This window comes from Platalea leucorodia, assembly GCF_965183815.1.
Source record: "Platalea leucorodia genome assembly, chromosome: 4".
NCBI lineage: Eukaryota > Metazoa > Chordata > Aves > Pelecaniformes > Threskiornithidae > Platalea > Platalea leucorodia.
Window position 1 is genome coordinate 16,241,279 of NC_138826.1, and position 26,156 is coordinate 16,267,434.

The window sequence follows — 26,156 nt, forward strand, 5'->3', positions numbered from 1 at the left end:
CTTGCCCCGTGCCAGCCGTGCCCACGCTCCAATGTCCAGGAGCACCTGCTTGGGATCCCCCGAGGAAAGCGGAGCCGGCCCAGAGGGAAGGGAAGATCCCGGTGCTGATCGCGTCTCCGGGAAGGGAGGCCCCTTCCCGCAGGGGTGTTTGTGCAGCCGGCGGAGGGGACGCTCGAAGGAAAAGTTGAGAGAGAAGCAGGTTCTGGGCCCAGTGGCAGGAGAGCTCAGCTGGAGGCAGGTCCGGGAGCTAAATCACGTTGTCGAAGAGCTGCATGGACCGCATGATGTTCTCGTCCTGTGGAGAGGAGGTGGGAAGCGGGCGGGTTGGGCACAGCACAGCAATCTGGGCAGCTCCTTCCAAACCTGGCTTTACCCCCATGGCAACTCTGACCCATGGGACAAGAGCCCCAGGGATTACAGGCAGTTTCCAAGCCCTATAGGGATGCACGGCTCTCCTCATCTGCACAGGGATGCCAGCACAGATACAGTTCCCAAAGCAGAGCCCCAGCCTTGCCCCTGGGAGCCCTGCCTTCACCCCCTCTCTTCCAGGAGGGTGACGGTGGAGGACGGAGGTCCCCAAGGGACAGGAAGGTGGCGCAGCCCCAGAGCAGAGCTGCTGGTGGCTTTACCTTCTGGCAGGACTCCAGGAACTCCTCGATTGTCACCACACCATCCTTGTTTCGGTCCATTTTCTGCGGACAAGCACAGCACAGGGGGCATGGCAGGGACAGCCCCAGCCCCAGGGAGAGCCCAGCACCCCCTGCCCGGGTCCCACAGGGCCTGGACAGAGCGCACCCCTGTCCCAGCCATCCCCAAGTACCCAGCAGGACCAGGATGGCCTTTTCTCTCCCTGTCTCCAGCACAGCCCTGCTTCATCCCCAGTGTGGGGTGTTTTCTCCTGCACCATGCCAGGTTTTGGGCACCACTGGCTCCGTGCTGGAGCTCTGCTCCCCCAGGATGTGCTCAGCTCACCTGGAAGAAGTTCTCCACGTGCTCCCGGGGCGCTTCCTCCCGCATGGCCGGGTAGGTGTATTTGCCCATCATGTCGTAGATGGACTTCATGATGTCCAGCATTTCCTGGAGGGAAGGGGCTTGCAGGGTCAACACAGGGCTCTGCCTCCACCTGGTCCCCAACCCACAGCCTTTTCATGATGCTCCCGAAGGACCTGTGGGGTGCTCAGGTGTGTTCCTGCCGGCTCCATGCATGGTGTGGAGCTGTGTGTGTGCCTGCATGTGTGATGGAGCCCCAAAGCAGCACACCCCTCATCCACCCTCCACCCCAGAGACACACCAGTGCCAGGGGGCCAGGAGGGACCTGTTTGCAAAGCTGTGCTTGGTAAATATTGACGTCCCCCAGCTCTCCTGCAGAGCTCAGCCAATACCCCCGAATCCTGCCCTCGTCCCTGCCAGACGCAGACCTGTGCTGGCCCCAGGGACCAGCCTGGACCCCGCATCCCACCTCTTTGGTGATGCAGCCATCTTTGTTCAGGTCATAGAGGTTGAAGGCCCAGTTCAGGCGATCGTCAATGGTGCCCCGCAGGATGATGGACAGCCCAGACACAAAGTCCTGCAAGGATGCACAAAGCAGGCAGACGGGAGTTACGGCCACAAAGGGTCTCACGGACACAGAGGGCACAGCCCTGCTTGTCCCTCCCACAGAGGCGGAACTCAGCCCCAAAGCAGATGTGCCCCGGGGCTGGGCTGACAAGGGAAACATTGACTATGAAAAAGAGCCTGGGAAAAAATGATAGCTTGTCCCTAAATATGTCCCACACTAGTCCCTTGGGTCACAGCACCTAAGAGGACAACATGCATCAGGACCTGCTGTTCAGCCAAACCCTGAACAAGACCCAGCCATGGCTGTGCCTGCCAGTCTGGGTACCTACAAGACACTAGCCAGAAAATACAGCCCCCTTTTTTTGTTGCTTTTCACTGTTTTTCCACTGCCTTTGGGAATTTAGTAAACGCCATCAGCCCCCGGGAAGCTCTCCGTCCATCTGCAAAAGCAACGCTGCTCAGCCCAGCTGGCAGTACCTGCAGGGACATGCCCTCCCTGCCCCACTGCCATCCCCTCCTTGGCCACAGCTCACCTCGAAGCTGACGGAGCCGTCATGGTCGGTGTCGAAGGCGTTGAAGAGGAAGGTGGCGTATGTGCTGGAGTCTGGGGGGAGGCAGACAGTGTGAGGGGGTGCTGTGTGACCCCACCCACCCAGCAGAGACACCCATGCAGGGCATGGGGATGGGGATGGGAACTCACCTCCCTGTGGGAAGAACTGTGAGTAGATCTGCTTGAAGTTTTCTTCATTGACAATGCCGCTCGGGCACTCCTGCCAGGGCAAGCCGCAGCGTCACCTCCACATTGCGGAGAGGGGGTGAGCACCCCCCTAAATTCCTGCAGCTCCCTTGCCTTGCCCCCCAGCCCTGCGCTGCCTGGTGGGGCACCTGGTAAGGCTGCTTGGAGCAACTCCCTGATTTTGTGGGCTGCACCCCTCTCTGGAGGGGCTCTGCATCCCAGGCACCCAGGGAGGGGGCTCTCTGCACCCAAGGGATGGAGCACAGGATCAGGCCTCCCCACTGAGGTCCCTAGAGGTGGAATCAGGCTGTAGCCTGATATAAACTTCAACCCCAAGGTTCCAAAAGCTTTTGCAAAGCCCGAGGCACCGCCAGGCGCGAAGCACCCTCTGAGGCGGACGTGGCGGCGGAGGGGTGGCTAGCAAAGCTGGTCAAGGGGTACTCACGTTCTTGAAGCCTCGGTACAGGACCTGCAGCTCTTTGCGGGTGAACTTGGTCTGCTCCTGGAGCTGCTCCAGCCCCTCGGGGCGGTGGCAGACGGTGGAGAGCTCAAACTCATCTTCAACACTGTCTGCAAGGAACCCAGGGGAAGAGAGGGCGGCTGAGGCCAGCACCGTCCTGCCCTGCCCTGCAGTGACGAGGGGCAGGAGAGGCACCGTGTGCAGCACACCCCGTCCTCTCACACCTGCCCAGGGTGACACACTGTTGGGGTGCCCTGCTCAGCCGGAGTTGGGTCTATGCCAGCAGGGGACACTCAGAGACACCCTGGGGGCAGACCAGCAGCTGACACTGGGCAACAGCCCCCCCCCAGCCTCTGGTACAGCCCAGGCTGGGCAGAAAGGGGGTGTGAAACCCCCCCAGTGCTGAGACCCCCCCCTGCCTGCCCTTCTCCTCCCCCCCAGCACAGGCATCTGCCCTGTGGAACTGAGACCCTGGACGTCCTGCAGGTCTGTGCTGCGCCAGGGCTCATGTCCAGCAGGAGAGCTGCCCCCCAGAACCCCCATCCCCAAATGCCCCCCTGGCCTTGTCTAGACCTCATCCTGCCCGCTGTGCCCCCCTTCATCGATGGCTTCTCCCCACCATCTGGCAAGCTGCATGACCCCTGCCCACAGCAGCCAGTGCCCCCAGACCCCACTGCAACCGAGAGGGGCTGTGGCCCCACAGTGGGTACACCACCTCCGTGGGGTGGATCAGCCTCTGCCCCTCCATACTCACCTCTTCTCCCAGGGGGGATCAGCTCACACCCCTGGCCAGGGGGTTGGACTCACCGAGGGGCCAAGCACACCCGGTGTGAGGGGGTAGGGGGCTCTGGGCAGCTCTGTGCTCACTCCCTGCTCAGCCCCTTTTGCCCCCTGCCATCACACCTCCATCTCCAAACCGACACTGAGCTTCGAGCACAACCCCCCCAGCCCTTAAAACAGCGCCGGGAGAGTCTCGCTGCCCCGAGCCAGCTGCAAAGCGGGTCTTGCCGCTGTGCATCCTGTGGGAGCTGCTCCGGGGAGCTGGAGAGTGGGAAAACCAGCCTGGAAGCAGGCGAGGACAGAGGTGGGTGCAGAGCCTGTTGGATTGGACCCCTCCAAGGCAGGACTGATCCTGACAGCCCCAAACCCAGGGCAGGGGAGTAGTGGAGGCGTCCCCTTCCCGCGGGCATGGCCAGGGCGGAGGGCAGGCAGCAGCACCGCTGGGGACACACACACACAAAGGCAAGAAGAAGCACTTGCTTTCGCTGAGCGAGGGGATGGATTTGGGCCGGCAGCAGGGCAGCAGTTTGAGGAATCGCTGCTTCAGCGCTTTTTTAGTTTGGCCCGGCGGGTTGCCTGGAAGAAAGAAGGAGTCACCAAGCAGAAGAAGAGTTAACAGAGCAGCAGCCCCGGCCCCGGCAGGCAGCAGGGTTGAGCACCCGGCGCAAGGTGAGTGGGGCCGGAGGCAGCACATGCAGCGTGAGGCCAGAGGAGCAGGAAGGCAAAGCCCAGCTGAGGCTCTGCTCGGCCTTTCTGCTTCATCCCAGGACAAACCCGACACTGGAATTTCCCTCCCTGGGAAGGATGGGGATGGCAAAGGGGCAACCCTGCTGGGCTACCCACACCCAGCACCTCTGCACCTGCCCATTGCAGCATGCCGGGGTGTACTGGAGACACCCAGCAGCCCAAAGGCCCAGGAGATGGCAGGGCTGGACTCTGCCCTTTAGCCGCGATGCCAAATACCTGCTCCCTGGGGACCCTCCCCTCCCCGCAGGGCTGTGCTGGGAGGCAGGGCAGGATGGAGCCCAAGAAACAGCCTGCGGGCGAGCTGGGACATTGCACCCTCCCCAGAGCTCGGGGCCGGGTTTGATCCTGCTGGCACCCAACGGCCGAATGCGAAGCACGCACCGAACCCAGCCATGCAGCCCGGACTGTGACATGCACCCCCGCCCCAGCACGGCACTGGGATCCAAGCCCAGGGACCTGCTTTGAGACACTCAGAAGGGGAATGGGGCTCAGGCTTTGCCTTGGCCAGGGTATGGGGCAGGGTGAGGGGCTTCCCACATCAGCCTGGCCCGTGGCTATCACTTCCAAGTGGCCCTGCATAAACAGCAGGTCCCCTTGCTGCACAGACCCCCCCACCCCACCCCCTATTCCCCCATCTGGATCCCAATGGCTTTGCTCAGCCCCATCTCTCCCTCCTGGCACTGCCCCATGGCTGCAGACCCACTCCCTCCCTTCCCGCAGTGCCTCAAGCCAGCAAACTCAGCGCAGGACTAACGCTGCAGGCGGGGAGGGGAGGAAGAGGAGGGGATGAAGGCCATGCTGGGCTCCAGCCCCCAAAGGGAGGCAGACAGCAGCATGGAACACTGATGGGATGAAAGGTGCAAAGTCCCTTTGGGGCTCTGCTGACACCACGTTTGCTCCAAGTGCCCTGGACATCTGAACGCAGCAGGTCACAATGCCTGCGCATCCTGAGCCCTGGTTTTGGGGTTGTTTCTCTAGGGGGCTGGCAGATGGGGCTTCTCCGGCAGCTTTCTCAGCCTTGTGGGGCTGACCTGAGCCCCAGGTACTGGGGAAAAGGTGCTGCATGGTACCCAGCTCCAGTGCCCGGAGGGGCACATGGGTCTGCAGGCAGCTCCATCACTCTGGAGTGATGGAAAACAGCTCCAGGAGGTCATTGTCCTAGCAGGACATCGCACAAAGCCACTCAGAGAGGGCAAACTTGTCCCCAGGGAAGTGGCATCCGCAGCAGGGTGCCAGTGACATGCAAACACGAATGCACCCCCTGGTATTTGTCACAGGGCAACAGAGGCAAGGGTGAGGGCTAGGACCTTGGCACTGGCAGCACAGCCTGGCCACTGTCTCCTCCAGGGTTTGCGGGCAGGTGAGGAAAGAGGATTTTTGCTTCCTAGAAGCAGGCATCAGTTGTGCAAAAAACATGATTTTGGCCCAGCTACTTTTCTAGGGCTTTAATTTGCAGAGGGAAAGGGAAATTGCACCTTTCAGGCTTCCAAGGATGCCCTGGGGCCAGGTCCCTGCAGCAGAGCTGAGCTGTGGGAAGAGACCTGGGAGGCAGGAGCAGCCCCTTCGCCCAGGGGGAAGGGACAGGGCTGGCAGAGCAACACCCAGCACCAGGGTGATGAACCAGGGGAGGGAGCGGGGTGGGAGGGAAACCACACAGCTAGAGAGATGCAACAGAGAGTAAACTGTGGTTGGACTCACAGGGGCAGCAGGTATAGGCACGTGCAGTAGGTCAGGTCGGGTGCAAGTTACACTTTAGTTTGTTATAAAGAAGGAAAAAGAAAAAAAAAAAATAAAGAACATGGGCGTTTTCTTAAGGAGGAAACCAAAGAGGCCCAATTCCAGGGGCCCCCGGGCAGGGGAGGGAGCACGTTCAGCACATGCAGCTTAACAACAGGAGAAGGGCGACCAGGGCTGGGGTTTTGCTGTCCTGGCTTTGGTGCACTCGAGGGCTCTGCTGGGGAGGACGCACTGTCCCCTTTCTGTACCCCAGCATCCATACTGTGAGCAAGTCTGGGGGGCTCCCCAGGCTTCCCCTCACCGGGAAACAGCTCTGCCCAAAGATGGGGAGCGGAGCCTGGCCACGTGCTGCCCCGCTGAGCACATGGGACGTCCGCAGCACAAAGCCCTGTCCCTGCCAGCGACAGCTCCTTTTCCAGATGCCGCTCTGCCCTCCACCCCTCTGCAAGAGCCATCAAGTGGTTGGCACAAAACAAGCCAACAGAAAGGGCTGGCAGCGTTTTATCTGCGGCAGGAGGTCTGTCGGGTTAAGTGGCTTGTCGCTTCCCATGCGTCACTCCACGGCCCAGCAACTTCAAAACACAAGCACGCACAAACGGAGCCTCCATCCTTTGGCAGCACCAAAAGGGGAAGGGAATTCCCATCCCCACCTCCACACGCTGTTGAAATGAATCCCGGAGGTTGTTGGACACTGGCTCTGAAGGGATCCAGAGCGGGTGGATCCCAGGCCCCAGCAGCGACCGCCACTGGGACAGCCATGGACCACTTTGTATTGAGCCACCGGCACCTGATGTGTCCTTGAGGGCTGGATCCAGCCAGTGCTGCCATGTCGGGGGGTTACCCGGTGCTGGGCTGACCCCCCCTTCCCAGGGAGGACCCAAGCCTGGGCTGCGACGTGGTCTCCCCAGAGAGAAAGCAGGAGCCGGCGTCAGCCCAATGCATAACCACGTCCCCGCCCTCCCCACAGAGCCAGGGCCACCAGCGCCCTCCCAGTGACAGCTGGCTGGGGACACCAACCCACCCCTTCCACAGCACCCTCCTGCTAGAAAAGACCCTACAATAACAAACCAACAGGCAGTGCCAAAACTCCTCCCTCACTCTCCATAACCCATCAATAAATGCATCATCACGATGGGTGGAAGATGTGCATCCCATGGTGGCGAGACCCCGCCAGTGTCCCCAGCTCAGCACCCAGGGACAGCACCATTCCAGGATGGGAGCAGAGCACCAGCAGCCACAGGGTGGGTCATGCAGCTCCCACAGCCCCTGCTTGGCCCCGTGGGGCAACACCAGGTCAGTCAGGAGGTCAGGAGGAGCTGGTACCCCAGGGACGATCTGCCCCAGCACCCTGCCCTAGGAGCAGGGTTTGGGCAGTGGAAGGCAGCCGGGCAAGGGGACCCTCTGCCTTTTCAGCTAGCCTGGCTGGGAAGCAGGAGGGGAAACCCCAGCCAGGGTAGGGGGATGAGCCAGAAGAAGGGGCAGGGCAGGCCCAGGGGAGCATGGGGAAGGGGTCATCAGTTCCCAGAACACGCTGTTTTCAGGAGAAAAGCCCTTATCCCATCCCAGAGCATCGCCTTCTCCTGAGATGCCAGAGGCACGTCCCCAGGCTTCCCCTGCCAGGCCATGGCTCTGGGTCCATCCGGGCAGTGATGCTGAGCCCAGCTGCCCCTACAACCTGCAGCTCACGATCATCCCTGTGCAGGGCTCAGCTCTGAGTGGGGGCCATCGGCCCCCACTCCGCTCCCCCTCCGCAGCGCTCAGCCTCGGGCACTGCAAACCTCCCGCTCAGGGGGATCACAGCTCTCCGGGGTCTGCTCTGAAGGGCAGCAGGAGGAAGAGACAGCGATCTCCCCCAGCCGCCCCGGGGGGGTCAGGATGGGTCCTGCCAGCAGCAGCTCTGCAAATGACCCTCATCAGTCAGCGGTGACAGAGCCGAGTGTAACCAGGGCCAAGGTGCCTGCAGCAGCCGCTGGGGCCAGACGGTCATCCATTAGGGGAATGAAATCAGAGCTGGCATCTCCTGGGGTGGGGGACGGACAGAGAGTCCCCGTCCTGGGGGTGGCACAGGGGCAGCCTCAGCCCGGACACCCAGAGGGCGCAGGGCTGAAGGAGCTGGGAGCAGCAAAGCTGCTGCATGAGACCTGCAGTTCACAGGACAGCAGACACTCAGCGCCAGGGTGTTCCCCAGTGCCAGCGAGCGCAGAGCGGCTGCATGACCCTTGTGCCAAGTAGGCCCCAAAAGGAGACGGGGGCATGGGCCAGAAGGGGCCGCAGGGCAGAGTGGGGCTCACGGCAGTGCTGTCCCCACTCCCATACCCAGTCTGTGACAGCGCTCCCAGACAGCCTGGCTGTGCCCAGAGGAGGTGATGGCAGAATAATAATTTCTGAGGCCACACCACATACAAAATGTTGCAAGAAGGGAATGGGACGGGATACAGGTGCCAAGGAACAGTGGAGCTCAGGGGCTCCCCAAATGGAGCAGGTAAGGCTGCAGGACCGGGACAGCCATGTGCATCGCCCTGCTGCAAAACCCACTCGCAGGGACACATCCTGCCCTGTCCCCATCACCACCTCCATGGCAGAGACATCTCTGGCAGCAGGAACCGGTGCATCCAAAGTGCCAGAGGAGCTACCCAAGAAATGCCCCAGCAGAGCCAAGCTCCTCTTGGCTGCAGGCAGCGTGTCCTGTAAGAGAGCTGGTGCTCTGCATACCCATTACACAGATGCCATCCATACCCTCCCCAGTAAGGCACAGGGATGAAGCCTGGACATGCCTCAGCCACAGCCCAGCCAGATCCCAGGCAGCTCAGGGACATCCTCCATCACAAGGGGGTTGAAAGCACCTCCTAGGCACAGTGGCCTCCTCCCCTCCCTCCATTCAGCTGCTAATTGCTCCTCTGATCACTCCTGCCCACACATCCTCCCATCACAGCTCCCATCCCCAGATCTCGCTGCCCGAGGCGATGCGATCTGCAGCCCCTCCATCCCGCAGCATCCCCAGTGCCAGCCAGGAGACAGAGGGGACAAACCCCAAATCGCACTCATGCAAAGTCTGTTGGCAGCCCTTGTCTGAGCCAGGACTGTCCCTGGCGCAGCCAAGGAAGGCAGCCAAAGCAGACAAGACAGCAGCACTGTGCAGCTCTCTGCACTCCCGCCCTCGCCACACACAGCCAACAGGTCCTGCAGCCCTTGTTCTGACATGTTCTGCGTTGTCTTGCCTGGCCACATCCAGCCTTGTCCTCAGCATCCACCTCTCAATCCAGGGAGCTCAGCACCCACAGTGGCCCCTTCCCTCCCCAACCCTGGCAAAACCCCACAGAGAGGGTGAAGAGGCCAGGGGCTCCAGCCTCTTTTAGCCACACTCCCCCCATAGCCACCAATTCCTGCGGCAGCAGGGACAGCTTTCCCCTGCATGGTGCTGCACCCCACATCCATCATCCCTCCCTGCCCCCAGCTCCCACTGCTCTCCCCAGCCCCAGTCACCTGCAGCCCTTTTCCCCATCATCTGACAAAGCCCAGCCCTCTGCATCCCAAATGCCCACAGACTCCAGCACCCCTGATAGCCCCAGTCTCCCAGCACCCCACACAGCACCCCAATGCCTCCAGATCCAGATATTCCCCCCAACTAATGCTCCCAGCCACCCCAACTCTCTAGCATCCTGCACCCCAACACCCCACATAATGTCCCCAGATACCCCCAACATCCCCAATACTCCTGCACCCCAGTGACCCCCCCAAGTACCCCAACATTCCCAAACAGCCCCATACCCCAACCCCCAGATGCCTTCACTTCCCCAGCTCCCTACACCCTGATGCCCTCAGACACCCTCCCACACCCTAATGCCCCCCCAAAACACACTAATCCTTCCAAACCTCCCCCAAGCACCTGCAGCCCCCGGGACAGGAGGTGAGGAGCACCTCCACCACAATATCCCCATCCCATTGCAACCCCATCCCCATCCCTGTCCCCATCCCACCTCCCCTGGTCAGGTCGATGATGCCCAGGGCATGGAGTAGCTTGAGGCTGGAGCAGAGCAGCAGGATGATGCCCACCGTTTGCAGCCCCTGCGGGTCCCAGTGCGCCCCAGCAACTGACATCCCCCCGACGTGCAGCCCCAGCAGGCAGCTGGTCTGGCAGCAACAGACCCAGCAAGGGAGGAGAGGGGAGGGCAGGGGAGGAGAGACCTGCCTTGGCCCTCCCTCTTCCCGCCCCGGCACCCTCCGGGGTCCCTCGGGGCATCCAGGCTGCAGGGGAAGGGAGAGCCCATGTATGTGCCCAAGGGGCCAGCTCTCACCCCAGGTTCCCCGGGGCACCCCACTGTTGTCACCCTGCACCTACACAGCCTGGCATGGGCACCCTGCAGCCCTGGAAAGCTGCAGAGGGGTGCAGAGCTGGCACCAATGGGTGCGTGGAGGAGGCTTGACTGCCGCCGACTCCAACCCCAACAGCAGCGCATGGTGGCACCGACCCCGGAGCTCAGTCACTCACTGTCCCCCAGGGCACTGCTGCCACCCAGCCCAGGGACCAGCCCTGTCCAGGACAGCCCCTCTGCCCCATCCCAGACCACCAAACCTGCCCCCCAGCAGTGCCCCCACCCTGCATCCACCCGCAGCACGGCACGAGGAGCTCAGCCTTGTCCACCGATCACCACCATGGACACCCACCACCCTCACCTCTTCCCTTTTCACCTCCTGGGGGAACATCCGCACCTCTCCACACCAGCAAGTAAGCCACAGCCATGTGCAAGATCTGTGGCACATGGAGGAGCCGCAGCTGGGGGCTGCCAGCCCTGGGTGCCTCGCTTGCTGATGGAGGGAAACGTGCCCCACTCCACTCTGGGGTGCTGTCTGGAGGGAGGGCAGCATGGCGGGGTGGCCAGCCAGGGTGGGGGCTCCCCAGAGCCCACACAAAGCCCTGCCTCATGGGCAGCAGGGCAGAGACCGCAGCCTGGCAGCAGTGGTTATTAGAAAGTCTCTTTGAGCTGGTCTTCTACCCAGCTCTCACCTAAAAGCTGCTTTTGATCTGGCCACTGCCTGCTCCATCAGCACAGCAAGCCCCAGGGCAGGTATCCACCAGGAATGAGACCTTTCCCTACATCCCAGGTAGGGGATGCTGCAGCCAAGCACGGACCTCCTGCTGCCTGTGCTCCGAGGACCACAACCCCACAGAGCCCTGGCCAGGGCACCTCTATTCCCACCTGTGCCCAGTCCTGGGCTCTAACCCTGCCCCTCACAGGGCAGAGGTGAAGGAGACCCTGCTGAGCTCTCACAGCACCCTGCAGCCCAACACAACCCTGGGCTAGAGAGCCCCAGGCCGTCTCCAAGCCAGCCTCTCCCATTGGACTCCGAAGTTTCATCCTCCACCGGCGGAGCAGGGCTGCAAAGAAGGGCTGTCCCAACAGGCTCCCTTGCTCTCCAGCTTTACTGCTTTTATCTCCAGCCTGTGATTTCTCACCTCCCCATGGCTGAGCAATCTCCCTGCCCCTCCATCCGCTGGCTCAGAGCCCATCTCTGGGGAAGGATGCAGCAGAGTGGGGTCCCTGCTCCGTGTCCAGCCGGGTCCCCTTGCTCCCCTCTCCAGGCACAGCAGCAACAGAAAGAGCAAGCCAGGCCAGAGGGAATTGGGAGGGAAGCAATGCGAAAAGTGATTAACGCGAGGCCGGAGGGAGAAAAGATTCAACAAGCTAATTGCGTCTGGCTGGGCTGAGCGGGACGTGACACCATGTGGAGGCAGAGTCGGCAGGGTGCGTGCCATGGGTGCTGCGGTCCTTGGGGAGCTCAGTGCTGGGAGAGCTGCCCTGCCCTGGCCCCAGCCGTGGGGGTCACAGCCAAGGGGACCCAGGACCAAGTCCCCTTCTCCCACAGCTTCACTCTCCCCAGGCAAGGCGAGACAGCACAGCCCATCCTGTGTCCACGGCGATGACCAGGGCTGATGTCCCTGGGTGCGGAGCATGTGGAAGATGCTTCACAGAGGGGAGCATAGGGTCCCCAGGAGAACTTCTTCTCCAAGACCCCAGTGCTGGCAGGATGCAGCCCGGCTACTGCACACCTCAGAGTGTAAGGCTGTGCTGGGATCCAAACTCAGAGCCTGGCCATGGCTACCATACATGTCTGGCCCTTCCCCTCCTGCTTTGCAAGCCCTCACCATGAGTGAGCAGCTCTCTCCTGATTCAGCCACCAGACTGTGCCCAGCCCTACAGCCAAAAAACCTGCCAGCCCTTGGAAAAGGGGTTAAACCCACTGTGCATGGGGAAATCTCTGGTGCATCCCAGCCCAGGAAACCCTAAACTTCAACCTGGAGCATCCATAGATGTCCCAGGCTGGATTTCAGTGCTCTGAGATCTACCCCACCTGCAGCCAGCTTGCCTTGACCTCTCAGGTCTGTCAAACCTGCCAGGCTGGATGGTGTCCTGAGCCCAGGGACCACCTGGCGCTGCGCCCCAAAGGGCTGGTCCCTCCTGCAGCCAAGATGCTGTGCTCCTGCCAAAGGGGTTCCTGGAAAGCAGGGCTTGGCACAGGGCTTCGTTCTCTCCAGTGCTGTGGGGATGCTCATTTTCTCCCCTCTCCGGAGGGACCCTCTCCCTGAACCAGGCACCAGGAGGTGGCCATGCTGCTCGCTGTCACCACCCTCCTGCCTGGTATCCTTTGGGGTGCTGGTGGGACCCAGGCAGGCTGCTGCTCCCTCCCATTTCTCCCCAGACTCTGGAGGGGTTTGGCACCCTCCCCAGCGCCGCTTTCCCCTCCGCATCCTCAGCTCTGAGGCAACAGCAACAGTCCCCTGGGGAAGGCAGGGGCCAGCACACCCCATGTCAGGGGCTCTCCAAGACAGCTCCAATCCTGCCTGCCCCATGCATGGACCCCGACCCAGCTGAGGCAGGCACCAGTTATCCTGCCGATAGCAATCTGCAGCTTCATCTAATATTCATCTGAGGCCGGGCTATGTGGGCGTCTCTCCCGCCTTTTACCTCCCGCCCACCCCTCCTCCCAGCTGGGACGGATTGCTCCATGCTGAATTATTGATGCTGCACTTCAGGAGCCAAAATCGATAGTGTTTCTCTTTGCCTGTCCCCTCCCAAGCGCTTGGCCAAAGCAGGCTCTTGGCAGGGGGCTGGGAGCCCCCTGGGCAGCTCAGTGGTGCATGCATGGCTCTGCCAGGAGATGTTTGGGGCTGGGGACAGGCATGGTGGCACAGGGCAGCAGTGGGGTGACATGGCCCGTCAGTGATTAACCAGCTGGTAAATGCCAGCTCCAGCATTGATCACCCCTGGAGCTCCTGAAGCACAGAGCACCCACAGGAGATCTCCACCACTGCTACCAGGCTGCTGCTCTGGCCGTGCCACCAAGGCTGCACAGAATCTGAGGGGGCCCAGTGCCGAGAGGACATGGCAAGGAGGTGCAGACAACCAGCACCCCGTCCAAGCCCTTGCTCAGAGGAGGGCCAGCTCCAAATGGAGAACAGGTTGCTCGGGGCCTCGTCCAAGTGAGTTCGGGAACCTCCCAAGCCTGGAGTTCCCCCACGACATACCCCTCCCCTCCACGGTCCCCCTCAGGGGGCAGATGGGGTCTTGCTGCAAGATGGTCCCACTGAACCCTTCCCTGGGGCATTTTTCCAGTCTCCTCTGCAGATGCTCCATCCCCAGCCCATCGGTGTGGCGGCACACCATCTCCCAGCACAGACCATCCCCAGGACACCACCAGCACAGCCTGGCAAGAGAGACAGCCACAGGCAGGGGACCGCCAGGGATGGGGCAGGGAGAGCGCGGGCACGGGGCAGGGGAAGCGCAGCAGGCAGTATCGATGGCTCCGGAGCAGGTGGCGGGGCCCCATGTCCATTAGCAGACCTGAGCCATTAGTGTAGGGTTTCAGGCTCTTTGTGGTCCCTGGGCTGTCACTGACGGCCAAGGCACAGCTGGTAAACAACCCCCGGAGGGGACTCAGCATTTCCCAGCCCCAGACACTGCCCAGGACCTTCCCTGGAGAGCAAAGTCTCCTGCCTGCCACCTCCAGAGCTGAGGGGAGGTGGCCCATGCAGCAACATCTCACCCCCACCCCAATACACAGCCACTCACCCACATGACTCCCCATACGGTGCCCAGGGTTCAGCCCAACCTCAGCCGATTTCTGCCCCTTGAGCAACACATTTCCCTCTCCTCTGGGCACCTTTTTGTGATGGGAGCAATTGCTGCCAATCCAGGGCACCTGGGTCCCACTCCCACTGCCACAGCTGGGGCGAATCTCCAGCCAGGCCAGAGGGACGCACAGCTCCCCAGCGTGGGGACGTGGGTGGAGCGGGACAGGGCAGGCTGTACCTCCCCATGCTGCACGGTGACACCATATCCTCCTGGGGATGAGCAAGGACTGGTGGCAAGGCCTGTCCTTTGTGGGAGATGGGCATGCCACCATCCATCCCAGTCCCCTCTGGAGGGGTGCCAGCTGACGGGGACAAGGCTGGATACAGGACACCCCATCTCCAACCTCCTGCCCTGGCCCAGCCGAGAGCAAAGTCACTTGCAGGGGGACAAGGTGCATGCCCCAGGGGATGGAGGAGCAGGGCTCAGCATGGCCAGAGGCAAGGAGGTGGGCCAAGAGGTGGTCCCTGCCTTGTCCTGCCCCCCCCAGCAGGGTTGCTGCCAGGGCTGGGGGGGCTCTCTGCCTCCCCCCTCTCCGCTGTGCACGGAGCCAGCGTGCTGCAGAGCAGCGACAATCGATGCCACCGACTTTGGTCCAATGCTTCGGGCAGCTGCATGGGAAAGCAAAAGCACAAAGGGGGGGGAAAAACAGGGTCTGGGGAGGGCACCCCCCACATTACCAGCAGAACTGGGGAGGAGGGTCCAATCTGAGCACAGTCAGCGTGGCCGCCCCCGGGGCTAACAGGCAGGGCACCTGGGAGTTAGCTCAGCCCCTGCCTCAGTTTCCCTCCTGGCACGATCCACCTAGGAGCACTGCTGCTGGAGCACAGGGATAAAACAAGCAATTAAGCAGCAACAAAAGCTCCTACCCACTGTGCTTTCTTGCCCTGCAAGCCGTCTGCAGGCCCAAAGGCAGACTGCCCCCTCCCTCCTTACCCCCAGGCACGGCCAACCTGCGGGTCCAGCCCAGGGGTGCTGCCCAGGGGTGCCCCAGCACCATGTGCAGAGGGGAGCCAGCGTTCGCGGCCACACCCAGCCCGTGCAAGAGCCAGCGCTGCAGAACCAGAGCGGAGCATCCCAGGGCACCAGTGGACCAGCCAAACTGCCTGTCACCTCCTGCACATGCCCTGATGCCCCGGGGATGGGCAAGCTGCAGCATCCTTCAGATGGGTGTCTGCAGGCATGGGCAGAGGCTAGGCAGGGCTGGGGGGACCTTTTGCACAACCACCACCCTGGGAGCCCAGGGAGCACCCAGCCAAGCGGTCCTGACCTCCCTCCCACCACGCACAGAGTCCCCCAAGTGGATCTGCACTCCGCTGAGCATGCCCCATGCACACTGCTCAGCACCTTGCATGGCCTGTCCTCAGCCGGGCAGCACCCCCTGTTTCCCCTCACCCTGCCCAAGGACCATGGAGGGGCTCTGGGAAGAGCCAGGAGGAGGGAGTGCAGCAGGCACCCATCCTGCCCAGACCTGGCTGCTCTGCAGGCTGGTGCTTAGTCTGACAGCTCATGTTCAGGGTGAGGTGACCATGGACTCTGGGGACACCTTGCTCCTGTAGAGGTGCTGGAAAACACCCTGGTGCCCACCTGCACGCTCAGACACAGCCCCAGCCCACAGCACCCCAGCACACACCAAAGTCACCACCATGCAGCAGCCGCCCTGCCAGTCCTGTCCCCTCCCCATGTTCCCAGCCACTGGGACCTTGCATGGAGCAGGCAGGACACTCTGCTCCCCACACCAGGACCCCCCTGCTTGCCCCTACAAGCAGCAGATGGACACCATGTCCCAGGACTCTCCCGTGGATGCAGCAGCCTCAGAGCATCCTCGGGGGCAGCTCCGGACACTCACCGGCTGCCCCCCGTGTCCCCGGAGGAGCCAGCACCGCCCGCGCCTGTTACCTTCCAAGGACACGGGCTCGAAGAGGCCAAATTGCTCCAGCACCTTGACGAAGAGGACCAAGACCACCAGCACCGCGATCATCTCAAGGCCTTCCAGGTTCATGGTGGGGGTGTCTCATGGCCCCACCCCCCCACCCCCCTCCCCACTGCCGTCCTGGAGCCCCCTCACCCCAGCACCACGGCTGCCGGACCACGCATCCCCAGGGACCCCTGCTGCTGTCCCCAGGGGGGATCGGCTGTCACCCCTCTACTCGGGGGCACCCGCCATCAGCCGTGAGCAAGCAAGGGGTCAGCACAGGGCTGTGACGGGCGGCTCGAGGAGCCGACGGCCGAGAGCCCAGGCAGAGCAGGGCTGTGCCTGTGAGTAAGAGCAGAGACAGGCCAAGCAGAGGGAGGTGTGGGGGGGTGGCAAGGATGGGGGGGCCGGGGGGGAAGGAGGCATGCCCTCCCATTCCAATGACACCACCTCTATTGATTTGCTTAATGCAGTTGCTAAGGAAACGGGCCACAGATATTAAAAGGCACTCGATTCCCAGGGGGGTACACGGGGAGGGACAGGATGCTGGGCACTGGCTAAACATCCAGGATAGGGATGACTCAGACTTGTCCTCCGCGCCCCACACGAGTGTGTGCCCCATGGGGACCACCATGGCTGAGCACCCCAAGTCCAGCTGCTCCATTTCCGAGCAGGTGGATGGATTCGGCCGTCTTGCTGGGAGAGCCAAGGGGAAATGGGGAGCAGGGCTGGGGGAACGGGCCGGGAGCAGGGACTGCGATGCAGGATGCCTGAGACACTGCCAGACCCACAGGCAGCACAGCAACAGGCAGGAGAGGAGGGGACGCAGGGGCTGGGGACCCAGTGGGACCAAGAGACCCAGCCAAGGTCATACAGCAGCTGGAGGCAGAGGGCGAACCCAGGCGTCCTCATGCCTCGAGCACACATCCATGCGCAGCCAACGGGGCTATATTTAGCTCCTACACTTTTTTTTAACAGCATCCCAGCCCTTGCCTGGCTGCTCAATCACAGGCCACAGGGATCACTGGGGAGCCAGGCACCCGCTGCTCCCTGCCCCATCACCAGGGCTCAGCACCCCTTGGGGTGTACAGCTTCCCCTGAGGAGGCTGCTGGCACTGCCCATCCCTGGGTGGACAAGTCCCAGATGGGGCACGAAGCAAGACCAGTCCCAGCTCCAGCACTGGTGTGGCAGGCAGGGAGTACAGCTGCCCGCCACAAAGGGCCCTGCAGACCGGACCGGTGCAGAAAGCCCCTTTTCCTCCCTGTTGTCTTTGTGCTGGGGGGGGATGTGTCACCAGGGGAAGAGACGTCACCCTGGGACACCCGTGGGAGGAAGGGGACGGTGGAGGTGCTGGCTGATGCTGGCAAGAGCTCCCAGCAGGGCTGCCCCACACCAACCCCCCCAGGCCCAGAATCGCCCCCCCAGACCCTCAATCCCAGCCCAGGAGGCTGCAGGTTTGTCCCCTGACAGGGGATGGAGAGGGCTGGTGGCTCAGTCCCAGGTCACGGCATGGCTGGGCTATCTAGCGGCTCCATGCCACCAGGCTTGGCGTCTCCTGCCTGCCTGGGGCGCGCTCCCAAGGCTCTGATGCCAGAAGAAGATGCCAGCGATGCATCAGAGGCGGCTTGGGGAGAGAGATGAAAGTCATCCCTGGGGAAACATCCCTCAGGCTGGAAGTTTTCAGACCTGACATTTCCTTTTCTTGGAAAGCAGCAAGTTTCCAGGCACTGAGCCTGGATTTCACCCGGCTGGCTCCCGTCCTCGCCCCCGTCCTAAGCGAGTCCCTTTGGGGATAGGGTGGCACAGACCTGTTGCACTCTCGGAGGAAGTTTCCCACTGATGCCAACTGCATTTTGAAAGCCATTTTTCTTGCTGAGCCCCGGGTGCAACCCATCCTCTCCCAGAGCCTCCAGCTGCTCCAAGGGTCGCTGCCTGTCCCGCATGCCATGGGGCTATTTATGCAACCTGATTTTGGCCAGAAAAAGCCATAGAGGAGGCCTTCTAGCCTGAGCTGTGACTTGTCCCAGCAAAGAGGGTTTGGGGCAGCTCCTCTGCAAAGCAAACGTGCTCAGCCCACCTGAGGGGACCATCATCGGCCCCTCACACGTCTCCACCAGCATCGTGGGATGCTGGGGCAGAAGGGCACAGCAGCAGGTCAGCCAGAGTGACAGCTTCCCCGCCTGCCCTTGTGCCCGTCCCGTGCCAGCCGGCCTCCCCAGCAGAGCACCGATAGATCACCCTCCGGCTGCCATGTCAGGATTACTCATTTCTGCGCTAGAGCCATTAATAAAAGCCTTCTGCTGTTCACCCAGGACAACCCAGCATCCCACTAGGACCGGCACAGGCACCCGGTGCCAGTCCCACGTCCCACTGCCACACACCACACCAGAGCCCAGCTCCCGGCACCCCCAAACTCACTGGGGTTATTTGCCCAGAGCACACCCCCTCCCACCGAGGGCAGCCCCCGGTGGGCTGGGGGTGTCAGAGGACCACCCCCTCGGCTCACCCAGGTCCCCCGGGATGGTCCTCCATCTGGAGCCACCCCGAGGATGGCGGAGACACACGGGCTCACATGTGGGGCTTTACCCATGGAGCCAGACCCACAGCTGCCTCCAAGGGATGCTCAAAGGGCCATCCAAAACATATGCACCCTGCCAGAAGTGGGACAGGGCTTTGCCCCGCACCCCGCAAAAGGGGCATGGCTCCCAGGGGTGGCTCCTCGTCCCTGCAGCCAGCCAGCGTTTGGCCATGCCGTGGGAAGAGCCATGAGGCCCTGGCTGAGCTGTACAGGGAGAGGTCACACGATGGATGGAGAAATGCACGCCCTGGGCAGAAGAGGCCCCACACGTCCCCAGACAAGCGGTGCCAGTGCCACCCCTCCTGCCCTGCTCCTTGCCTTGGGGGTCTCACACTGCAAAGCCCCTGGCACACACATCCCACTGCAGCGGGGCTTGGAGAGACCCTTCACCAGGGAAACCAGGACCCCCGCCACATCCCAGAGCTCCCCAATACACCAGCTGAGGAGCAAAGATGTAGGTCATGCCCAAAGGGACCAAGAGCCCCAAAATACAGGTTGAGGCCCCAGCATCAGCACTGGGCACCCCCAACAGAGTGGGAGGCACCAGGGAGCCCATCTCCGTCCCCGTCCCACAGCGAGGGGCAGTGGTACCTGGACGCCGGCAGCACAGCAGAGCCGGATGCCCCCGGAGCAGCCCTGGGCACCGCTGCACCTTGGCCGTGGCTGCCATCAGGTGCTCTGGCACAGCATGGAGCAGGACCAGGACCAGGAGGAACAAACAAAGTGACTGAGAAGGAGACCGAGGTGCCCAAGAGAGGCAGAGAGGGGGGTCCCCAATCCCCCTCTCCCACACCAAGAGCCCGTCTCGCCTTGCCACCTGGCTTGTGGAAGGGGACAGGACAGACCAGAGTCACCCTGTCACCCTGTGTCCCCAACCCCGTACCTTCGATGCCGCTGATGATTTTGAAGCAGCGGGTGGTGAACCAATAGGAGATGAGGAGGAGGATGGCAATCAGGGAGGCATAGAGCAGGCTGTCGTTGTGCAGGGATGTCCTCTCCATGGCTCCATCCCCTGTGCCCGCTCGCGCCCCCCGCCCAGCCCTGCCACGCTATCTGGGGCAGCCCTGTCCCGGCAGTCCCCCCATCGGAGGAGCCGGCCACCGCGGGCAGGGAGGCGGGGGGCCGCGCGGGCAGGCAGGCAGGCAGGTAATTGGGAGCAGCATGTGAGAGCCAGGCTCCCAAACCAATTACCTTAATTGTGCTCAGGCAGCACATGGCAAACAGTTAAAAATAACCCTCCTGGCCCGGGGGGAGAGTGGCACCATCAGCCAGGAGAAGGAAGCAGGGGGCAGAGCACAGACGGGGCTCGCTACCCATGTGGCTGAGTCTTCATGCCGCGGGGCCAGCAAGGCACTGCCGCAGCCTGATGGCTGCTCTGAGTTCACCGGTCACCCCAGGACCCTCAGGGCTCAGCCTCTCGCTGCCACCCTGCAGGAGGAGCTGGGAGTCCTGGAAACTGGGCTCCCCAGGGAATGATGCTGCAGCCCAGGACTGGCAAATGCCAGGATCTCCGCTGGGATGCCTGCGCCTGTCCTTGCTCCAGACACCAGGCCTTGAAGGAAGGCGTCTCCGCAGCCCTGCTGGCCTGGAGAGCTGGATCTGGCAGAGAGGCACTGGCATCTCGTCTGCTGTGCCCCAGCACAGCACCGCCCCGGGGATGCCAGGGATCAGCGTTCCCTTTTCTCAGCTTGGAGCCAGAGCCAACCAGCCCGGTTCCTGCTCTGCAACGCCGGGGGCACTCGGGCAGTGCCACTGAGAATTTGGGCACACTCACTGGCAGACCCAAAACCCCACGGGATTAGCTGCACCCATGCCTGAGACACCTCCAGTCCCCAGACCACGCTTGGCCTCCTCAGCCACCCCATGGGACGCACAGCTGGGGAAGATGCCGGACCCAAATGTTTCACCCTGACACCTCTTTGCATACAAGATGTCCCATCCCCACCCCTGCAGCTACAGCCAGGGGACATGGCCACCCAGGCATGGGGTGAGGAGCACACCGTTGCCCCAGCTGTGCCCCTGTCAGGCTGCAGAACCCAGGAATCCAAGTTTGTCCCCCCTTCCCTTCTCTCTCCCCCAAGGCCAGCTGCTCTGAGCATCCACAGGGGACACGGGACAAGGTGGCAAAGTGGCCCTGGCATGTGCCCACAGCTGAGCACTGGGGAGGGCGGCAGGCCCTGTAACACTGCCCCAGGCACAGCTGTGGCAGGACGGACGGCCCAGGCTGGCACCAAGTCCGTGCCGCCTGTCCCACTTTGGGCTGTGACAGTAACAGCTGTGAAGCATCCCCCACCCAGCCACCCCCACCCCAGCTCTCCGGCACTGCCGGCAGTGCAGCCCTGCCACCCAGCTAAAATTAACCACCCCACCAGCCACCCACTGTGTATAAATAGAAGTCCCCAGGAGCAGGGTTTCTTGCCCAGAAAGCAGCTCCATGTACACAGTGTGCCACGGGCACACATGGGGCAACACCCAGAGCTGTCGGGTAGCCAGGTAGCTGGTCCCTGTCTCCATCCTCCCAGCACTGCCAGCAGCTGGGCACGGGGACTGTCCCCTGCTGCGGGACGGGAGCAGATGGAGAGGGAGCAGAGCAGCCACCCATTGCTAAGGGACTTGTCTCTTCAGGAGGGGACCACACACTGTGGCCATAGCCAGGCTGTGCCCTTGTGGCTACTCCTAGGGTGCTCCTAGCCCGGTGCTGCAGGGTGCTAGGGCACTAGCCCCCCAGAATGTGCCATGGGGCCAGCTGGGCCACAGCAGAGGTGATAGTTCCAGGGCACAGCTGGGCAGCAGCTGCCTGGGTCCCTTGGGTGCTGCCGACCCCCCTGGTGGGGCCAGCCTGATGGATAGGAGCCTCTCCTTTTTTTTTGGTTCTCGGGGCCATCATCCATTAGGGAGAGTTAAATTTAGGTTACAGCTGATCCCTTATTACCTCGCTGCTAATCAGAGCGCGAGCAGATTATTAATAAGCACATTAAAATATTGGCGAAATGCTATTTTTGGGAGGTGAAGTCACAGTTTTAATCTGGTTAATTGATTGAATCATTTCTCTTTCCCCTCCATTGCCGACCCGTCCTTGGCTAGCTCCCCAGGGCACCCAGCTGGGAGGGCACCCCACCCTGGGGCCCACCTGGCCAGGCACCCGGTGCCCTCTGTAGTGAGCTCTGCGGGACCTCCTTCACCTCTGCAGGGAGGACAGAGGGGCTCATTGCCCCCCAGAAGGGACCAATGGAGGAGGATAGAGGATGGAGGGGGGACAGCATCCCAGTGACCCATGTGCCACATGGACCGGAGCAGCAGCTGGGGCAGAGGGGATGCTGCAGAGGGGAGAAGGCTGTGCAAGCCCCACATCCACTCTGAGCCTGAGCTTAAGGGGACACAGATTTGCCCAGTTCTGGGTTTCACCCTACTTCGGCTTCTCCCAAAGCTCGGGAGGACACCAAGAAGAGGGTGAGCAGTGGTAGCTGGCACCCCACTGCCAGTCCTGCCTCCACACCCATCCCAGCTCTGTGCACCACGGCCACCCTGCACACCCCAGCAGGGCTGCAGGGGACAGCACGGGGCTGAGCCCTTAGGGCTGAGCCCCTCAGCACCACACATAGCCAGCCCAGAGACCCAGTCCCGGGGGGACACCCGCTACAGACCCAGCCCCATGGTGCCCAGCTGCAAAGCCCAGGACACTGGGACAAGGACCTGCAGGACATCCTTGCATGTGGTGGGGATGGGAACATCCCAAGGTCCCCTTCCCACTCCACTCCATCACCTGCAGCTCTGCCCCTTGCTCCTGGGGCCGGACTCAGCTGACTCTTCCTCTGCCCCCTCCACTCCGGGCAAGTTGGCTGGTGCCTGATGGAGCCAACTAGCAGGGACGGACCCAGCGCTGCCTGCGGGCACACCCAGCCTCCAGAGCCTGGCACGCTGCTTGGCTAGGCTCGTGCTTACCCTGGCATCTCTTCCCTATTGCCATGTTGTGGGCTGGTGCGGAGCCGTGAAGGGCCCATGGGACTGCCAAGTGATGGGAAATGCCTGTGGGGAGGGTCTTCCAGGGGCAGGTGACCCTCCATTGCAGGGCTTGGGTCCCTGCGGGCAGGGAGGTGGCACAGCAGCTGGGCACGGCTCACAGGATGGATACTGCTCCCGTGTCCCAGCCCTCAGCACTGCACCAAGAGCATCCCCAGGGTTCTCCCACCATCCCCTGGCCCCAGGGATGGGCACAGGCTGGGGAGACCCAGGGCCTCCCCCGGGCAAGGAGGGGACAGAGCCGGGGAGGGTTTTTCCAGGCAGGCTGGGCCCCGGTGAAGGCGGTACAAGTTCCAGTCCCGTGCCAAGGTGTGACGCTGCCATGCTGGCCCAACAAGGCCTTCCCCGCACTCCCGGCACAGCGCGTCCCTCCCCAGCACCATCGTGGCCCAGGGTGGCAGCCTGGGTGTCCCGGGTGGGGCCAGGCCATGAGGAGGGCAACCTGCCCTAGGCACAGGGACAGGGGCAGGAGACAGGCACACAGGGTCCCAGCACACACAGGCACACGACAACCTCACCGAGACGTGGCCATTGGGGTCAGGAGGTGGCTCTGGGCTCACACCCAGGAGAGGGGGTGCTGGCCAGCTGGCGGGGCTGCACAAGGGCTAGCAGGGGGGATGCGGGTCCCGCCACGGCTGTGACAGCAAACCGGGAGCACACGGCATGCAGCTCTGTCCCCAGGACCAGGTGGCATCCCAGGATACCAGCACGGGCAGATGCAGGCACCAGGGTGTGTCCCTGCCCCAGCCCGCAGGCACACCCAGGGCTTCTCTGGCTGGATGGATGGAGGGCACAGCCCCGGCCCCAGAGGAGGCAGATGCCTGGCACAGCAGGGAAGGGTTGGCCCAACTGTGATTTATTTGCACAGCAGTTTTTCTCACACTCCACTCTGCACCAGTCCCCTCCCCATATAATACATTCCCATCACCCCAGGTCCACAGGGGACATTCAGGGGCTCTCGTTGCTTCCCGTGAGCATCTTCAGCTTTGCCCCACACAGAGCCCAGTGCAACCCCTCCGCCTGGGGCTGAATCACTCAGCAGTGCTCAGCACCTAAACAGCATTTCCCCCCTCCCCAAATAACCCCACAGAGCCCACGAGACAGAGACCCCCCCTCCTGCAGAACAGAGCCCCCGTGCCCCCCAAGGCAGCACCTACCTTGGGAGAGGGTCCCGGTGAGAAACTGGTAGAAGAAGCGGATCACCCGGCCCAGCTGCCTCTTGCAGCGCTGCTGGCAGTGGCTCATGGCTCCAGCTCACAGCGCTGGGGAGGGACCCAGTCGCACCCCCTCCCGGCTGGCAAACAGCCCCCCAGCTCCTCCGAGCAGCAGGCGATGCCTGGAGGAGGACAGAGCCTTCCTTGCCCGGAGCGAGCCTGCGGGCATCGGCGGCAGGTCCAGCCCGGCGGAGAGGGCACAGGCAGCGCCCGGCAGCACGGCAGCCGCCAGGCCCCGCTCCCAGGCGGCAGGCAGCCAGCCGGGAAGTTTTGTGCTGGGATGCTCCTGTGCAGGCTGGCTGCGATCCAGAGGGGCCGGGGGGCTGGTGGCAATGCCCCTCCAAGGGCTTAGGCACACAAAAGCTGACCACAAGCTCGGCGAGGGAGTGGGGTGCCCAGGCGAACCCCCCGGTGCCGGGCCAGCCCACCGGCCCCCTCCGTGTGGCAAAGTTGCAGGGAGAGGCAGGGAGTAGCAGCAGGGCGATGCTCGGAGCCAGGGAGCCCAGCAGTGCCAGCCAGCTCTCCGGGAGAGGCGGATGGACGCCTCCCTGGCTGGCAGAGCCTCGGGTTGCCCCTGGCTCCTGGTCCGCCCCTTGCCACCAGCTCGACCCGGCACTTCACGCCCCAGCTGGCCGGGAACCAGAGGCAGGTTGGTATGGCAACCCGCAGACTCCACAGGTCCCTCTGACCAATGAGGCACTGCTGCATCCCAGGGCCGCCTCTCTCCAAGAGCAGGGAAGGATGCTCCTTCCGGAGGGGAGCCGGCACCGAGAGCATCCTGCATCCTTGGGCATCAGCCGTCCGCTCCCACTATCAAGCGCTGTGAGTATCCTGCATCCCTGAGCATCAATCATCTGCTCCGGCCAGCCAGTGCCGTGAGTGTCCTGCATCCCCGGACATCAACCATCCAGTGCTGCGAGTGTCCTGCATCCCTGTGGCAACAGTGCTCCAGCACAGCAAGCATCCTGCCTCCCCGGGCATCAGCCCTCCGGCGCTGCGAGCATCCTGCATCCCTGGGCACCAACCACCCACTCCCACTGGCTCCATGCAGGGGAGGAGACGAGGATCGGTGTAAGGATGGGAGGAAGAGGAGTCAGAATCCCAGACTGTGCAGGGATGAGAGCTGCTCCCTCCAAAGCTCAGCCTGGCAGCGAGTTGCTAGCTTGCACAGTATGTCAGAGCCAGAAGAGAGTCTGGCGCGTGGTGGCGGTGGGATTTCCCTGCTTCCAGAGCCAGCCCAAGATGCTCTGTGTGGACTGGCGATCACATCCCTTCCCCAAGTCCCATTTTCCCAGCTGCAGTTCCCCCTCCACCTCACACCCCACACCAGCAGGATCTCTCGGCTCTGCATCCATCCAGGCTCTATTATCTCATAAGCTTCATTTCTTATTAATGGGGGAGGAAGTGAAGAAAAAGAGAACTGATGGAAAATATAGCTTCTGCTCCCTCAGGGATGGGAAAGAGGGTGCAGGCTTGATCCAGCCAGGACCAGTCAGACTGCCCAGTTCCTACCAATGCCTCAACAAGGAGTCCCAAGGGAAGGGGCAGGAGCCCCCCCCAGGGGTTGGTATGGGGTAAGCTCACCCCCTGCTCCCCAAAAGAAGGGCTATCCCCTCCAAACCAAGCCCTCCCCATCTGTTATGCTGGCTACGCCCCTGCAAAGAGGGGCAGCCCCCCAACAGAGAGCCCCCACACCATGGCAGACAGTGCCCCGGGGGGGGGGGGGACAGGCACCAGGGGATGCCGCACTGGTCGCTGCAGGGCTGAGCCGGGTTTGGGGAGACCCTACAGCAAGGCGTGACACAGCATACCAGGGGTTTGCAACCCTACAGTTTTGCAACCCACAAAGCCCCGGGCCAGGGAAGGGCTGCAAGGGACATCGGGCCCTGCAGGAGGATGGGGACAGCCCAGGCCAGCCGAGGCAGAGCAGGCAGCTCAGTGGACGCAGAGGCACAGCTGCAGGGCTGGCCTGAGAATACAACACCCCGACCAAACCTATTCCCTGCAGACCACCTGCCTACAGCTGAAAGCTCAGAAATTTGGGCTGCCAGCGGTGCCCAGTCCCCTCCTGCCACCTTCCAGGGACAAGTCAGGGGTTTAGGACCCTCGTCCTTATCTATGATATCCAGGAGCCCCGCTCCTGGCTCAAACCCACAATACAAACACTCTGGGACCGTTTCTTGCAATGATCAGGTCCCGTGAGCTGTGTGACACAAGGCCAAATCCTGCAAGCGCAGAGCTCCCCCCATGCTGGGGGAGAGACCCAGCTCCGCTGTATCGCG

The 26,156-nt window shown here is 62.6% G+C and overlaps 1 protein-coding gene across 5 annotated transcripts in view; it reads right to left on the reverse strand.

Annotated features, from left to right (window-relative positions):
• Positions 1–233: 233 nt before the first annotated feature.
• Positions 234–26,156, reverse strand: part of KCNIP2 (potassium voltage-gated channel interacting protein 2) — a gene marked incomplete at its 5' end in the record, with an annotated part of 44,656 nt that continues 18,733 nt past the window's right edge. The window contains 9 exons of one of the 5 annotated variants that reach the window (XM_082309120.1): positions 234–295; positions 630–692; positions 973–1,077; positions 1,460–1,567; positions 2,091–2,161; positions 2,258–2,327; positions 2,739–2,859; positions 4,010–4,109; positions 16,046–16,148. In XM_082309120.1, the coding sequence (XP_082165246.1) occupies positions 248–295; positions 630–692; positions 973–1,077; positions 1,460–1,567; positions 2,091–2,161; positions 2,258–2,327; positions 2,739–2,859; positions 4,010–4,109; positions 16,046–16,148 (789 nt within the window). In that variant the 3' untranslated portion in view covers positions 234–247. Of the gene's footprint in view, positions 296–629; positions 693–972; positions 1,078–1,459; positions 1,568–2,090; positions 2,162–2,257; positions 2,328–2,738; positions 2,911–4,009; positions 4,110–16,045; positions 16,149–26,156 lie in introns of those variants that run through there. The other 4 variants (XM_082309121.1, XM_082309119.1, XM_082309122.1 and 1 more) reach the window with 4 other exon arrangements.